Genomic DNA, 18,613 nt, shown 5'->3' on the forward strand with positions numbered 1-18,613 from the left:
TAATTAAGTGATACTACTTGGAGATATTGTGAAGGTATGAATTTTATCAAAGCGTGGAATCTACTTTTATCTGTAGATGTCTTCGTCCGTTTACTTAATAACAGACCTCTAGCTAATTATTTACCATTTGGGTATATTAAGTTTGTGCGGAAGTATGCAAGACCCAGCAGGACTTGAGATCGGCACACTCTTTACTATGTCGATTTAGAATGACTTTCTGTACCAATTTAAGCTTGTTTATCCGTCGATTCGTCTTATACTCTTGTGCTCAACGAACAATTTTTGACCTAATCTGATAATATTTGGACATCTTTCGGCCAAGGATGAACGCTGGTTCGGATTGGGCCGCTTTTCGACCGTTTCCCGTCTAATACCTTCTTTTGAGAAGTCGTATTAGGCAACGTAGCGTAGGCTGTTTACATAATATTGTTTTTTGTTGCCTTTTTTTCAATTAAATGCCGTAATAAATGACTTCATAGAAAGAATTACCATTTGCATAACCAATTCTCTTGGTTCTTGTCCCGTTTTTATGCCCACCACTGTAAGATCGGGGTCGTCTATATGGTGTGCGTTGTTGGCACTCTGCTGATTGCAAAAATGAATATATCAGCTTCAAATCTGGTAGAAACATTGGACGTCTTTGCAGGTTGCTATTGAAAATAGGACAAATTGGTCAGAGCGGAAGCTCGCAGTGTAGCATAAACTGAATGCAACTCCGTTTCTCTTAAATTTTTGACTTTTTGCTTGTTATTAAGAAATAGTAAAAGCTAGAAGGCTGAAGCTTTCCCCATTTACAAACAAGACGGAATATTTAAAATTATTTTATACATTCCTCAAATGAAGATATATTGTCTGCCTAAAAATGGGTTCATTCTAAAATGGATATGATCGATACCGCGACGTGGCGGATTAAATTTTTCTCAATAATACCAGGGATATGGGTATCAAATAAAAGAACTTGGAGAGTAGAATGCGAAAAGCTTAGCGGTAGGTATGCGAGATTCGGCCGCCGCTGAATATAACTTTCTTACGTGTTATTTTTATTCTCTTTACCTTCAATTTCGTTTTCTTCTCCTTTAGATTGTTTAAGAACATTTTGTACTATTGCACCTATGGTAGGTATTAATAGCCTAACAGCTAATGGAAGTTACGTGAGCTTCAATAAATAAATAAATATTTGCTTGTACTGGATTTTGATCAGCGCCATGTGTTGGTGAAAATGACAAAGTAATATAAAGTATCAACGCACACAGCGATTCAATTCGATGATTTTCACCTATCTCTACATAAAATAACAGTTTTCCATTTAGTATTATTGAGTTCTTCAGTGTATACTGTGCAAGCAGGGAATAGTAACAAGCCAGTTCGTTCATGATACAAAGCTAAACAACATAATCCAGTGCCTCACACGTAAATACGAATCGTAATTCGTATAATAAACAATAACAAAATTGCGGCTATGATGGATTACCACTTATGCCATTTTATAGCTGTCGATGTCGAATAAACTCGATCATAATTTAAAACTTTTACTCGACGGAAATTTTGCGATTAAAAGATTTTTTTTATCCGATGGTATGAAAAATGCATACTCGGTACAGCGAGATGCTAACCATAGCTGTGAAATGCACTCGATATCGAAAGCTATAAACCGGCCGTTCTATTCTCGGTCAAAGATGAAACTTTGAATGTTCAAGTCTATTTGTAATTACTGGCATTAAGGCACTTTTAAACTTGTTGTCGACTTCTCAAGAGATCATAATTGATGAGAATCTCCCCTTGGAATCTGATATGTAATAGATTGACTTTTGCATAAATCTCACGAAACAAGTTCGAAGAACATATATAAGTACAATCGTTCTCGTCAACAACCCACAACATGCACTAGACATCCATCCGAATTTTTACAAGGAAATGTTGTTCACAACATAAACATTCATTAAGTCACGATCACTCGATGAATAAGAGCACATTTACGAAAAATATGGTATTGTTACCATAAACAGTCTATCAAATCAAACTTCATTCGAATTCAAATTAAAACGTTTTTCTTCTAGTTGAAAAAATGCAGTACGTTTTTACTTAAAGAAGACAACTCTCACTGTAGTTCTATTATGCCACTGTATGATGCCATCCATAAGCACTAGTATATATGATGCCATTAAAACTGATTCGTACAAAATATTCCTATTATTCATAAGGTATATATATATATACATATATTAAAACCTTGACCCCGCTTGGTTTGAAGAAGCATTCAACGATCCAACAGGAACATGACAAAGCAATTCATAATTTTCCGTATTCAGAGTATAGAGTGCATATGAAATGTTTTTGTATAAAATTGAAGGAAAAGAAGAAAAAGTGAGAAAAATATCGCGCGAATTTTTTCATTGACTTGTAATTAACCCGAAAATATCTTTTTGCAAGTCTTAAAAATGGAAAATTTATTTAATATAATTTAGGTGAATGCAAAATTTGCAGTATAAACGTTAATGCATTAAATGTTTGAATGTGTATCTGAATGATGTATACACATATATATATACATAAAATTAAAGACATCAGAGAAAAACGAGGTTAATAAACATACTCAACATCAACGCTGCTGTCATTATCATCACCCGTGGCCATAAAAGTCAAACAAACAAAAATTTTAATGAACAGATGAGTAAATAGCAATGACGACGATAATGATGATATTTATGATGATATATATATATATATATATATAAATATTTATATCTATACATACATATATATGTATGTTTGTATATATATAAAAAATTGTTGTTGTTGTTAAAAAGAGAAATATTCATATTTTTTTCAAAACGTTAGCTGGTTGTTGGCATTTGTTCTTTGGTTTAAGCGCAACGGACAAACCAACCTGAGCTACAGTAGTTTTTTATAGTTGTGTTATGGTAATATCTTTTTTCAATCGTCTCTTGTCGTCAGGCGAGGGCAACGCTACTTGCTGATGTTTTTTTGCTGGTTTTTTTTTTTTTCTTGTTTTTTTTTTGTTTTTTCTTGTATTGCACTTTTCTTTTATTTCTCATACTCTCTGACAGTCTTACGCATTTGCTACTTGCAAAATATATGACTGTGTGACATTAATTTGCACAATTAAAAACACATAATTTACATGAGTTTATATATATGTGTATGTATCCTACGTCTTCAATTTATTACTATAGCGACACAAAATAAACATGAAAATATTTGAAAACAAATATTTTTTATTATTCTTAGGTATTTTTGCTATTGTTGTTGCTGCAAATACCACTCACTCACTCACTCACTTGCTCACTTACTTACTTACCCGTCAACTAATATATACATTTTAATTGCTTTATTAAAGTTTATAAACAAATGAGAAAAATGTTGTGGCTAGTTGTTATTTTATTTGTTTTTTTTTTTTTTTTTTTTTGCCGTTTTGTATGCTGTCATGTTTTTTGTTGTCGTTCAAAATGCATTTAAACCATGATTTGTGTGCAAAATGAATAAATGCTTAAATGAACATTTAAGTGAATGCATTAATATATGTGTGTGATTGACTTGTGGCTACTTAGTGGGGATTTTAAATATAAATAAAGTTTTAAGCAAATAATATAATAAAATATATTTTACGGTGTATTTATTTATTAAAAAAATAAAACAATTTATTGTTTTCATAATTAAATATACAAAGAGTAAAATGCACCGACATACATAAATAAAAAGTTATCTTGTTAATTGTTAATTTAATTAGACAATTTTAAACAGCTACTGGAAATAAAAATTTAAAATATCACGACATACGTTATTTCATGTTTCATGTTAATTCCACAATGCATACGTTTCAGATTGCATTTAACCTTCTAATAATGGTGCAAGATTTCGCGGATCAACGATACTTTAACCTTCATGTCTACTTTATCGAATAATGCGATAAATTTGGTAAAAGATCGTAAAAGGTTGGCCAACTTTCTTAACAAAAGTAACCTGCAAGTGCGAGCTATCGTAAAATATTGCATTTGCATCAGTCGATTATCGATCAAGGTCATCCTTTCGATGACCCTGATAAACAATTATTACAAATTCCCTTTACTTGCTGTGGAGGTCGTTTTGTGGAGCAATAATAATATAACTTGTGTGACCGCGAAAGCTGCAAGAACGAGCGACGGTTGGCGAATGTGCTTATTATTATTATTATGCTTACTCCTATCCAAATGATAGATACTGCATAGCCATGATTTAAACAAACTTAACTCATTGTCACGTCGACAGATATTCTTTGTTCGCATTTTGACAAACTTCAATCTCATAACTCGCGCCTTCAGAATAATCTGTATTCCAATAAGGATGTGTTTGAATATGTTCAATGCAGATATACGGATTTCGTCAAAACCACAAACGTAATTTTGTTGATTGGTTTAATGCGTAGCAGCAGAGATTTAACTTTTCGACATAGGATTTTAAAATGGGAAATTATTTATAATATCCGAAGAAGGTACAAAGTGAATAAACGTTTTTGATATCAAACTCTATTGCCAATGAAAACTAGCTCATTGCCCTATCAATAAAGAAATTACGTCACTTTATAATAAGTCAAAGAAAAGAAGAATATTATTTTAAGAATATTATTTAATTCATTCAATTAATTATCTTAATTCAAAAATATTATAGTTTTTAGCCAACGGGAGGGGTCACGCGTCTTTTACCTTGTTGAGAGCCATTTTCACGGACGTACTGTAAGCAAAAAATGTTGTGGGGATCAGACTTGCAACTGCCAAATGGGCGTTTACGGGCTGTAGTCCCAGTGCAGTGAACCAGCTAACAGCTTTATATAATATACAGTTATTTGAGCTTATGTTTACTTATTATTACTTTAAGGCTAACAACATTACAAACTCTTTAGATTGAAGTTTACTTTTGCTTGCGATCTGTGTTTTCCGCTACAATGTTCGTGGTTTAAGTTCTTAGACTTAAGCTCGCTTGTTAGGATCTTAGGAAAATTTGTTTATTGAATCATTTATTTTGAACTTTGCTGTAGCTTTCGATCAATATTCGTCAGTATAAAGCCATAGTTGAATCTTAAAAATTCTGCTTAATTCGGCTGAATGCTCTTTGTAGCGAGAAGATAATAAATAAAGAGCTAGGACTTTTTATAGCAAAGATGATTGCTCGGATTGCAGTCCAACCTTTTGGCTGAAAACCGCTGCCTCAGTAGCTGTATGCGTCCGAAATGTAGGACGTTTACCAGGCTACTAACTCCAAATAAAATATAAATTCTTCACATTTGTGACTTTTGACGAAATTTATACCAAAGTAAAGCGAAATTAATGACAACAATCATGATGTGAATCGATCAACAAACGAAAATGTGAAAATCTTCTTACGTTAATTAAGAGACTATAAGAATATAGTAGTAGTTTCGGTAGTTTTCCAAATTTCCTTATCATTTACGTACTTTTAAATATAAAAAAAAAAAAAAAAACATACTCTTGGCTATCATAATGAATATAAAAAAAATTCGCCTTAAACTACACTTTTCTATTTTGGTAGTTAAAGAAAAAAAAAAAAAAAAAAAACGATAATTACATTCCATTTAAATTAATAGACTTCAATCAATACAAATCAAGGTTTCCAATACTTAACATGTCATAATATCATGACTTGGGAAATCTCAACAGTTGTCAGCTTTTTTTTATAATAATATGAAAAAAAAAAATGAAAAAAATGAATAAAGCTATTGCTATTGATTACATTCATTTAACATTTAATTTATTAATAATATGCACACGTCATATCCAACGTTCAGTGAATAAATAATTTGTCAATTTTTTCTAGAAGCTTTTTAAATTATTATCAATTTTCATTATATTTTTACATTTAATAATGCTTGATTGCAGATTGGAGTACAATTTTTGTATAAAATCAGAAAAGTCACGACATTATCGAGATGTAATTATTTTATAAATTTATATAAGGTAATTATAATGGATTATCTGCTGAGTAAAACAAAAGCAAAATTGGAAACAAAATATCATTTTGCGAAGTTTGCAAAAACAAGGTATATAGGGGTACAGCGTAATGAAGAGCGTGGATTAAAGATGCTTTGAAAAAATCTTTTCCTGGGCTTCTCCCGAGAAGACCAACCCATGATTGACAGATGCGAACGCTAGGGTATATGCCACCATCATTATTAAAAAACCCACTCCACCCACAGTTACTCATATAACGACTTTTCAAAATAAGGCTTTGTATGCGAAGCGGTCAAAAGAGACGAAAAAGCGAAGACCATTCTCAATAGCGTTCGCGTTTGAGGAAAAACCAAATTTCGTCACATTATCTCAATAGTTGCAGTCTGTAGGTTAAGCACAAGAAAACGTGATAGACAGACGGACAGACAAGTTTAGACCGCAGGTCTACCGCTAATTTTCTGGCTATTGCATAAGTCCGCATAAATGTGCCTTAAGAGATGTAGGGTAGAAAAAGTGCGGTATATCAATCGACAAATAGGAGAGCGGTTAATTACACCACACATAAAATTGAAAATTTACTTTCAAAGTACCGCAGCGAGTCATCTGTCGTTGATTTCATGAATTTTAGAAGTAGAAGAAGACGAAATTCACGATATTTTGCAAATAAATTTTGTATTAAAAGGGAGTCATTTGAGGCTAATAAAGGTGGCTCATGAATTTTTACGATATCCAGGTATGTGAACGTATTTTGCACTGTCGTTAGGCAACTTCAACGAATCATGCAAGATTAACCAATGAGACCCACATTAGGACGTGGAGATAATTTCGGATTTAAATAGGAACTACATTTACCAATACTCAGACCAGGGCTCTATTAAGCAGTTCAGAACAAAGTGTGGTTGGATGTGGAAGCCCATTCCGACAAAATTAAAAAATGTAAAATATTTTTATGAAAATGTCTTTCGAAGAAGCTAAAGAAGCTCAGAGTTTTCTTTCCAGACCTATTAACAATTTTTTGAAATTTTGGCTTATTAGCGTAAAAAGGCCATCTTTGTAATAATCGTTGAGGTCAAAAATTTTAAAATTAGCTATCTATTGCCTGTGCAATTATGAAACTGGCGCAACGATGTTGTTGCCGAAACAATTTGCCATCAGAAAATTTGATTGATATGATTAAAGAAGTTTGTAATTTGCAGCGGAAAGAGTGTTTTATGCAATTTTTCTTTGCGTTAGTGTCTGGTCGCCGATAACTTCCGCCAACTCGTCTGCTCCGGAAGATAAAAATAAAACGAAGGCACATTGATTGCTTATAGATCGATACTGACAGAAACAGGTAAGAGAAACTGCAAGAGATCGAATCATAAGTAACTTCCGTTTTCTTATCAGACTTTTATTTTGTTTTCATTGAATAAAAAAATTACATTAGTTTAACAAATGATTGTGTGGTGTTCAACCTTTTCGCTATACGCCTTGTTTAATGGCGCGGATATTGCCTTTAAAAGGTTTTCATCAAACTCGGAAAGACGTCCGTCTTTTAAGGTAGTTTCACCGCAATTTTACAAATCAATTTCTAACTGTTCTACCAGTTATCAGTCTTTGACCGTATGTCTTCCATATCTTTTCCGCTGTCGCCTTAGTGCTTACGACTTGCTTAAAACCCCAAAGCATCGAATATTCACTTTTTGACTCACCATTTCAGTTGAACGTAGCATGCACCGCCACATAAAACAAATGAAAGAGGATTAAGTGGATCCTCTTCAAACTCGTTTGTTCCGGCGATTTACAATGAGTAAATACGAACCTTCTAGGTATCTGCATCGGAAGTTATTTATGGCTACATCCAAAATAAGCTAATATTTACCTATCAGCAGCATTTAGCTGAATAATTATGGAAGAGTTCGGAATATATGGTTTCAAGTTGAAAAGACTTCAGTATTATATAATACGTCATTTGCCGTCACTGTCACTGTAAAAGTGTGAAAAAGAGATCATAGATCCATCAAGGAACTATCACACTATTTTGATTTAGTTGTGTTCCTCTGTCCGTTCGCGGTTGTTTTTCGAAAATCGTGCATCATTAAAAACCAACGAAGAGAAATGAAATTTATGCGTGTATTTGCGACATCACAACAACTTTATAATTATATGAATTCCAAATTCAAATATATTTAGTTTGCTAGATTTCGATGTTACCATCTGCAATTACCTAAAACTTTAATGCAAATTCACTTTCATTAACAAGTTTATTTGTCTTCTTCTAGTATTAACATACTTCTTAACTCTTACTCTCTATTATTGTCTCACATTGATTTCTCAAAAGGTCAATATAATTTGCTTATTTGAATTTTGCTATTTTCTCATAGAATAAGGATGTGCTTGCTTGACGGAGCTTGCGTTCACACAATTTTGAAAAACAATAGTTACAGTTGTCGTAAGTTTTCAATCTGCAATACTGAAGACACAAATTTTTTTGTGAACAAAGTTATAATTGAAACGTATTTCGTAGGTACACTGGGCAGTAGTTGCAATTAAAATTGAATTAATAACATCGAGAAAGGAGAAAGCAACTATATGTGCTACATGCGATAAGAAAACTAAGAAGTCTCAACTTTCCAATAATCGGGGTCGATAAGATAATCCCTCTTATCGGACATTACTTGTGTAAATTGTGCCTTCAAATCACTCAATTTGCCAGCGAAACCGCCGTACTCATCGGGTAATAACTCGCGTGGTACATGTTCATATAAGGTGTCAATGCGCGTGGTATGAAAATAAATCAATTTGAATACTTCGTTACTAACAAATGGACGCATAACGCTTATTAACGTGTCCAAATATGATGGACAATTGATCATATGTATGTGTTTAATGCGCGCCGGAAAGGCTTGGTGTAGAAATTTCATATAAATATGTAACGAGGCCATTGACAACCTTCCCACGTGCTTTACGTTAAAACCTGTCATGTCGAATATTTGCAATTCACCTTCGGATAGGCAATCGTCGCTTGCTAAGTCGGGCATTGAAAAGCGGCAATCAGTTACCATAATATAGGCTTTGGTGTCGTCAGTGAAGTTCATTTTTTTTGGATCGGGATCATTTAGCCGGAAAAATGTAATTTTATATTTTTCCTTTGTTAGGCCCGGCAAAGGTATCATATCGGCATATTCAAACGTTTGGTGACTGCTCGCATCGTTAGGATCACGGATCAAAAATATATGGGGATAAGTGTTGCGCATTAAATAATTGATTTCAATGCGCTTTTGTGCGTCTTCCACATTTTCGTGCATACACTGGTAGAATCGCTTCAACAGAAGACGATCAACTCTTTTTGGTAACTTTTTATTATCCTCAAACCATTTTTGTAAATAATCAATTTTGGCTTCATAGGCGGCATCGCTGCTTTCGTTCATGTGTTCAACTTTTAACGTTTAATTTGCTAACTTGTTTTATTCGTTTATGATACGCCTACATATTCAGAAATATTTAATTCCATTATTCTGCTTTGTTTTGCTTTTCTTTCTTGAATATTCAGCAAGTCAAAAACAGATGATCCGCCGCCTTTCTTTTGCACGCAAATGTTCTTCTTCTTCTTCTAAAATTCAACAAATCAACAATGGATGATATAGAGGGCGTTGTCAATAAGAGGTTTAGAAGGAACGGGAATTTCATTGTCTGAATCTTAATAAAGTTATTGATTAGTTCTGGTAGTAGATATATATGCACATGTTTACTTTTTTATGGCGTATTCTGCCGCACCACTCGCCTTAACACTCGTTGTGACGCATTTATATTTGTTTCAGATAAAAAAAGGCTAGGAAAGGACGGTAGAAAAGGAAACATTCCCATGGCAAGAAGCCATACGCAGACAAACGGTAACCATAATTTGAAACAGCATTACTTGACATCTCTGAGATGTATTTTCAGCAAGACGGAGTAATCTCAAATATAACTTTGTTCCCTTTGTTTCCGTTTTAGTCCCACAGGTATTTATCGAAATATCACTGTGGATAATGTCGCATCTTTCAGACCATCCCATATCAATAGTCCTGCCCCGATATCTGTTGACTTGAGGACAATCGCCAACTATCTGTCAGTCTCTCCTTGGCAACAGTGTTCATTCATTTCATGGTCGCCGCTGACATCCTTTATCTCCGCAGATATATATAACGCAATGGTTGATATATTTGCAGCTTGCGCTCTTAATAGGCTGATGTTTAGTGACATCAAATGCAATGACCATGTGTAAAAAATTAATATAGTGGGCAGCTCTCCACGCACATGTGGGGCTTTGTGAACTCCTGATCTTCCTCTACGTTTCTGTCCGAATTATAGCGCATGTGTTCGCCATTTCAGGCTGCGCAAATTGTCTTCATCTTCGCAGTGTCTTTGATATTTTGTGTTCACGCGATTTGGCGACCCAAAGCACAGATCTACTGATTCGCATAATCGGCTCTTTCATAGAACATTTACATGTACACACATGTACTCCATTATTTTTCATGCTCCAAGATACTTATTGCGATATATAATCCCAAAATCATGTTCATGTTATTAAATAAAATGAAACAAGAATATAACTGAAAAGTTTTGGAAAGATCACTTACAGCAAAATGATTACACGCAGACGTGATAACACGCAATGTATATAATATATAATAAATCTACAAACAAGCTAACGGCCGGCCTTAGTAAACTTCGTGTTCACATTGAAGGTTTTTAGGTAGCGCAGTGAAACATCTTTAGCTGCTTCGCACACTCGCAGAAGAAGAAGGGGAAGACGGAGTAATAGGAGTCAGCTTACGAAGGCAACAAGTCATTATAAACCAAGTGCGGTGGTGGTGGCAAGGTGCGCCCAAAAAATCACGCATAGTCTCTGTGTGCAAGGCCTTTATGTTTCAAATACTTTATATCCGCAATTATTATTGAAAATATCTTTATATTATTTTATTATTTTTACGTTTTTATTAATTGTTGTTTTTTATTTATTGCATTAAAAATATAATTTGTGCAAATAAAAATTCACAAAACAATAATAATTTATTTTTTATGTTTATATTTGTTTTGCGGTTTATATAAATGCCTCCAAAAAATGCTATAAAAGTCTATAATTTATTGTGTTTTTTGATATTAAAATATAAACAAATAAAACAGCAACACAGTCCTGCAAAAAAAACAAAAAAAAAAATTTCGCCTCCACAACAGAATTTGAGACACATCATAAAGAAAGTGAACTGACTAAACTGATATTAAATGATTTTATAATGAATTTAAAAATAAACATTTACAAACACACTTGGAGCATATAAGCGAAAAAAAGAATACAAAAAAAAAAACAAAAATACCATTCATATTAAGATAAATTTTGGTATTCCTCCTCCCAATTTAAGTATATATAAATTTATTTAATCTGGATATATCGGTGTGAGAATTAGGTAGATTTTTAAAATAAGTAACAATACGAAACGCATGTACACCCAGTAATATTGGAATCAAGATCTTAAAGTATATTCATCTGTTGATGTTTCCTTTTGGTTCAATTACTTAAAGAGACTTTCATTTTTGCAATTCTACATATTTTACACCGTAGTACAGTATATTTCAGAACAAAATACACTATACTGTAGTACAAAAATTTCCCATACAAAATATACTACAAAGTGTACTACAGTATAGTGCATTTTGTACTGAAAATTATTGTACTACAGTATAGTGCATTTTGTACTAGAAATCATTGTACTACAGTATAGTTTTTTTTTGTTCTAAATTTCAGTACAGCATACCACAGTATGGTGTGTTTTGTATGGAAAATTATTGTACTACAGTATAGTGCATTTTGTACTAGAAACCATTGTTCTACAGTATAGTGCATTTTGTATGGGAAATTTTTGTACTACGGTATTGTGCATTTTGTACTAAATTTCAGCACACTACGGTATACGACAGTATAGTGCATTTTGTACTGAAAATTATTGTACTACAGTATAGTGCATTTTGTGCTAGAAATCATTGTACTACAGTATAGTGCATTTTGTACTAAATTCCAGTACACTACGGTATACTACCGTATAGTGCATTTTGTATGGGAAATTTTTGTACTAGAGTATAGTGCATTTTGTACTGAATATTACTGTACCACAGTACAGCGCATTTTGTACTAAATTTCTGTACACTACGGTGTACCGCAGTATAGTGTGTTTTGTATGGAAAATTATTGTACTACAGTATAGTGCATTTTGTTTGGGATATTTTTGTACTACAGTATAATGCATTTTGTACTAAATTTCAGTACTCTACAGTATACCACAGTACAGTGTGTTTTGTATGGAAAATTATTGTGCTCCAGTATAGTGCACTTTGTACTAGAAATCATTGTACTACAGTATAGTGCATTTTGTACTAAATTTCGTTACACTACATTGTACTACAGTACACTGTATTTTGTACTGAAAATTATTGTACTACAGTATAGTGCATTTTGTACTAAATTTCAGTACACTACGGTATACTACAGTATAGTGCATTTTGTACTGGAAATTTTTGTACTGCGGTATAGTGCATTTTGTACTGAATATTATTGTACTACAGTACAGTGCATTATGCACTAAATTTCTGTACACTACGGTATACCACAGTATAGTGTGTTTTGTATGGAAAATTTTTGTACTACAGTGTAGTGCATTTTGTACTAGAAATCATTGTACTACAGTATAGTGCGTTTTGTATGGGAAATTTTTGTACTACAGTATAGTGCATTTTGTACTAAATTTCAGTACACTACAGTATTCTACAGTATAGTGTATTTTGTACTGAAAATTTTTGTACTGTAGTGTACTTTGTACTGAAAGTTTTTGTGCTGCAGTATAGTGCATTTTGTACTGAAAATTATTGTACTACAGTATAGTGTATTTTGTACTAGAATACATTACACAACAGTATAGTTTTTTTTTGTTCTAGAATATAGTGCATTATGCTAGAGTATACTATACTAGTACTATACTTTACTATACTAGTATATATATGCTATACTACACTCACAGCCATTTTTCGCTAAAATACCAAATTTCAAAAAATCGCTAAAAATAGTTCCCGAAAGAGAGGTTTCAATTTTTTTTGCTTATGCAAGAGGTACTTTTATGCAGATTCACGGGACATAGATGGATATAGGTGACATTTTCTAGCTTGGCCCCACTAGAGTCTCAAATTTGGGTATTCTCCCATATCCATTTTTCGCTAACATACCAAATTTCAAAAAATTGTTAAAAATAGTTTCTATAAGCAGAACTTAATTTGTTAAGTTTGTTTGAAATATATTTTCATGTAGATGAATGGGATGTCACAAAAATATTATGAGTTGTTTAATATGGATCCAAATATATCTTAATTTTAATTATTTAACAGAGCTCTCTTCAGCCGGTAACAGTGTTTTTTGGTAACAGATATGGTAAGAGTCTTTGCTAGTTAAGTTCGAATCTATCTTCATACCCTTTCTTTTCATGTTTTTCGGATTATCGTGCAATTTTAATTGAAACTAAAAAAAATGTATCGCACTCTATAAGGAATTTGTAGCACAAATGCAATTTGTAAGTGATGCTTAATTTCTACTTTACAGACGAAAGTTATCAAGCCAATCGTAAACAAAAAGCATTTGGTATCAGAAAACAAGAAGCGGCGGAAAAACGGAAATTTATTGGATACATAAAAAAGTCATGGATAGAGCGTTAAAAGAAGACCGAGAAAAATTGGACTTGTTTAGAAAATATTTAGATAAAAAATAAGTAAATTTTAGAAACTTATATACTAAATTTATATTTTTTTTATTCAGAAAATCATATCTTTTTCACATTCTATTTACTTAGTCTTGTGTGTTGTGGAAATTACAGAAATCTTATGCTGGGCAAAGCAATTTGGTACTCGACTCTATTAACCGACTTTTCAAAGAAAAAGATATGACGCCATTAATTTAATTAATTTTTCGAAAGAAGGTTCGCTAGTGATTGGCTTTCTATTCATATTCTAGGAACATTTTCGTTTTTGTTGGTATAAGCTGAAATTCCCGGTATATGTATACAACTCATCGAGGAAGAAAAGGATTGTATTGTAAGTTCTGAGCCTTCGATTTCGTTTTGAAAAGAGCTGCAAAGATTTTCTTCTTCTTCTAAAATTTCGCAAATTAACAACATGGTGGTAAATTTAACTCTCGCTTTCGTTTTGAACTGTTTTTGCACACACTGCGCCTAGTAGATAACGTTCAACGTGAACACAAACTTCTTTACCTGAACTTTAATAAATTCGCGTTTGGTTTTTGTTGTACTTATATATTTTTTTATGCGCCTTAAGCTTTAAGCTTTAAATAAACGTTTCTTTTATAAAAACATGAAAATTATTCTACTTTTTGATGAATAGTACTTGCGGAGTAGTATTGCTGCGCTCTGATGACCCAAAACTTTGCTCTGCTTTTAAGTTCTACTCAAGTCTGCTTCAAACATATGAAAAAATCTTGTACTTCTTAATACTGAACACATAACATTTAACGTAAGAATGTTTCATTTGCCTGACTAACGGAATAATTCTTGATAGCGATCTGGTATGGTAGTAGAAAAACTTTTGGTAAAAAATCGTTCATAGTAGATTTGATATTGTACGTAGTACACGTCTGCTATGAATGACAGAAAAACGAACTTCACTGCTATATACCATATCTGACATGGTATTTTTAGCAGTAGACTCTCAATGATATTCTTGGTAGTAAATTTCTCTGGAATTAATTGCCTGGAGTGGCAAATTTAATGTCTCTCGTGACAAATTACGCATTATCTTACAAAGATGTTAGAAAAGAGTTTCTTGAACATGCACTTTTAATTAACTTTTGGTATTTGGTATTGTACAATTTTCTAAGGCAACATATAAACATTTCTTATTATTTAGGCTTAACTTTTTCAATTATCTCTATGAGTTGTTTTTATGTCTATTGCGGTAGTGGCTTCGCTATACAGAATTAGCTCCTGCATGTTGAAATGTTGAACGTGGTCTCTTTCTGTGGGGAGATCAAAAGAAGTTCGGGCCTATAAAAGTCCCTCACAATCTATTGATTGATTGACCATGGACGGTTTGGAGTAGCAACGAAATCGCAAAGTCAACCTTTAAATACAGATCTGGCTCTCGGGAAAAACCCTTTGACATATTGACATATTATTCGACAATGTTTATATCTCTTTTTCCTTTAAAAATCATTTCATTAAAATTTGTCCGAAATAATTTTAAATTAAAAAAATCGCAAAACTTTTGGTGTCTACTCTTCGCACGATCAAAATTTTCCTTTGCAAATGAAGCAGTAAATTTCCTGGTTAAGCAGCGTCAGAATGCATTCCAATAGATGCAAACTTTTTCAAATATCTAAACGAGTTCCCCCATTTTTCTGGAAACAGCAAAATCCATGGAATATAAGTACCGGCAGATCATTTAGACTGTAATACATACTATAATCTAGCAATTGATTCATCTAGAATATTTCTGATGTTTATATTGCAGTATGGAACCGCTGCCAAAAGATTGCTCAAAGGACCAGAATGCGATAGCGTTCGAGTTAAATAATGGCATGCAAATACCTTTCTTAGGATTCGCTACTGCGGGTGTAAGCAACGAAGCTTCATTACTCATTATATATATATATATATACTCATAAATTATATTTTTGCGAAGCTACATCGTCGTCGAGCAAGCAAACATGTCTTTGAAGCGGTAAAAGTTGGTTATAGATTGATTGATTGTGCTTATCTTTACCAGAATGAAGGGTTTGTTGGTACTGGTCTACGGGATTTGCTGGAGAGCAATATAGTCAAGAGGTCTGTCTTCGGTTTGCTTAAATTTTTAAAAACGACACTGACTTCATATTCTATTTGCTTATGTAACTAACTGTAGAGAAGATTTATTTATAACCAGTAAATTATGGAACACCTTCCATCGACCTGAATGCGTTGAAAAGGCAATATGTACAACGCTAAAAGATTTACAATTGAAATATTTAGACTTGTATTTAATGCATTGGCCGATGGGCTATCAGGAGGGCGGTGATTTAATACCACGAGATGCTTGCGGCAATGTCAAATTTTCGGATGTCGACTTTGTAGACACCTGGCAAGCTATGGAGAAATTAGTGGAAGGAGGTGTCACCAAATCCATTGGTCTAATGAATTTCAATAAGAGGCAGATTGAAAGGATTTTAGATATTTGTACTATACCACCTGTAGTTAACCAAGTGGAATGTCACCCATATCTGACGCAAAAGAAATTGAAGGCCTATTGTAAAAAGCAAAGAATTCTTCTTATCTGCTACTGTCCCTTAGGTTCATACGCCTACCCGGAGAGTCAACGTGAGAGCCGTGTGTTGGATCATGAGTGGGTCTGTGCTCTTCATATTTTTACGCATTTCTAACTGCACTTATATTCATCTATTCACTTTTCTTCTCAAAAATTTTATTAGGTGAGAAGAATAGCGCACAACCATGGAAAGACTGCAGCTCAGATACTGATACGCTATCAAATACAACGCGGTAATGTGCCTATACCGATGGCAGCAACAAAAGCGGAAATTATTAGAAACATTGATGTGTTCGACTGGTGTTTGGACAAAGAAGATATGGAAAAGCTAGACAGCATGAATCAGAATAAAAGATTTGTTTGTCTGGTTCGGTAAAATAGCTTGCGATTGAAAAAAACGATATTCTTATTGAAATTTAATTTGTTTATCTAACAGGGATGCTGGCAGACATAAATATTTTCCATTCTGGGATGAGTATTAATAATACTTGAAATCTCGTAATGAATAATATTTTTGTCAAAGATTATCCGATTACCTTTACCAATAACCATTATCAGCAATCGAGCATAAGAAAGGTACTGGCGATAGCTTTATTGCGTTTGAACTTTTTTATACGTCCACGCGATCTGTTGCGGGCTCTTACCAAATGACACTGTATAATAAAATTGAATATAACACGAGCCGATACGGAAGAAGCTAAATGAAACTTCGTTCTTTTTTCTTACTGATCATGACTTTTCGATAGCATTATAAACTTTATTCCAGGCCATCTAAACTTGGTTTACTTTGTTCCCTCGAAACCAACAGCATTATTGGAAGCCTACTGGAACTATCATCTACCCAACTATTCAATACAACAAGTAAGGCAGGGATTCAGGTTGGAAAGCAATTCAATTTATGTCATTCGACATCCTAGATCCTAAAAACTCCCGATGCCATTATACACACAATTAAGCTGATCAATGACTAATTCAAAGATTAGATCAACTATGCCAAGAATAAAAATCATCGTATAGCAATTAAAGTTTCCATTGCAGTTCCGTATGGTAAGAGGTAAATTGAAATCACTCGGGGTCTCTTAGTAGCTAGCCGTTAATTTTAAGAAGAGGAGTATATATAGGTTCTTCTTCTTCTTCTGAAATTAAGCAATTCAATAAGAGGTGATTTATTGCACTGAGTAAAATAGATTCAATTTGAAAGCGATGTTCTTTGCCCTGAACTTGGCTGCAGTTAAATTCTTCAAAATACAGTAGAAGCTCCTTATTCACGCTTCGCTTATTCGCGCTTTCACTATTCGCGGATGAAAAAAATGCGACCAATTACCATATTCGCGGCTATAAGTTTCTTTATTCACGGTTTTTGAGAATGTAAACAAACAGAATGAAAGGACCTTATTACTCAATGAATAAAGTATTGTTGTGAAAATCCCAAATCTAGTTCATTTCAGCTAATTAATTTCCCCAAATAACAACTTGCCTAAAAAGGGGAAAAACTAAATGCACATGCGCATTGAATTAAACTGATTGCTTTATATATTTGATTTTTTCTTATTTTTTCACCTAGGAACGAATCCCCTCCCTATAACCCCATATAAATTACCATTTCGTATCCGCGGTTTCTGTATTCGCGGCATTTTTATGGAATGTATCCCCCGCGAATAAAGAGCTTTTACTGTACATAAAAACATTCTACGGGGAGGATAAAGAAGAACATATGACTAAAGAAGTCTTTCAGATTAGCTTGTACAGGGTTAAATTGTACGCTCTCAGGACGCGTTTATTAAACACCGAAGGTGCAGTGATGAAAACCTCTACTTCCTCCTTTCTTTGAAAATAAATAATCGAGGCGTCAGCATCCGCCGATCAAAATATAAGGAAACACCTATTAATTTTTTAAAGATTTTCCAACCTCTGCGCCGAATATTTTGTTTTTTTCCATCACTCAGTCCCCCATCACAAATCGAATTGTTATTTCTTCGGTTAAATGAACAAATTTTTTGATTATTCTTTCAAGAAAATTGCTATTCAAAGAGAATTCTTTTCTGTGCTTTAACGGTACAGTTTTAGCTTCTATTCGCATATGGTGCGGTTGGGTCTTTGTGCCGCCAAAAGAAGATATGTTCTTTGACTTTCTTTTCTTTTTAAATTAACAATTCAGCTATGTTTCATTTAATCTTCCGGCAATAATTTGTTTATCAAAGCTAATTTTTAAGTTCTTTTTTTACGGTTAGCTGAACCAATTTTTTTTTTTTATAGTAGCTAAAGTTTATAAATAATATATAAAGAAATAAACAAAAAATAAATTTTTATTTATTTTATACTATACATTCATA

General features: G+C 33.2%; 2 protein-coding genes across 9 annotated transcripts in view; both read right to left on the minus strand.

Moving 5' to 3' along the window:
- LOC119634056 (zinc finger protein Elbow) overlaps window positions 1-18,613 on the minus strand; it is a 65,513-nt gene that overhangs the window by 16,663 nt on the left and 30,237 nt on the right. The window lies entirely within an intron of this gene.
- On the minus strand, window positions 8,370-10,521 carry LOC119634058 (clavesin-2-like). The gene has a single exon (XM_038027981.1). It carries the CDS (start codon window positions 9,371-9,373, stop codon window positions 8,558-8,560), a length of 816 nt encoding a protein of 271 aa, XP_037883909.1. The 5' UTR covers window positions 9,374-10,521; the 3' UTR covers window positions 8,370-8,557.

Source organism: Glossina fuscipes, unplaced genomic scaffold (assembly GCF_014805625.2).
Source record: "Glossina fuscipes isolate IAEA_lab_2018 unplaced genomic scaffold, Yale_Gfus_2 2, whole genome shotgun sequence".
NCBI lineage: Eukaryota > Metazoa > Arthropoda > Insecta > Diptera > Glossinidae > Glossina > Glossina fuscipes.

Bases quoted from the DNA above. Each gene is read 5' to 3' on its own strand.
- LOC119634058 (XM_038027981.1), bottom strand. From the start codon at position 9,373: ATGAACGAAAGCAGCGATGCCGCCTATGAAGCCAAAATTGATTATTTA.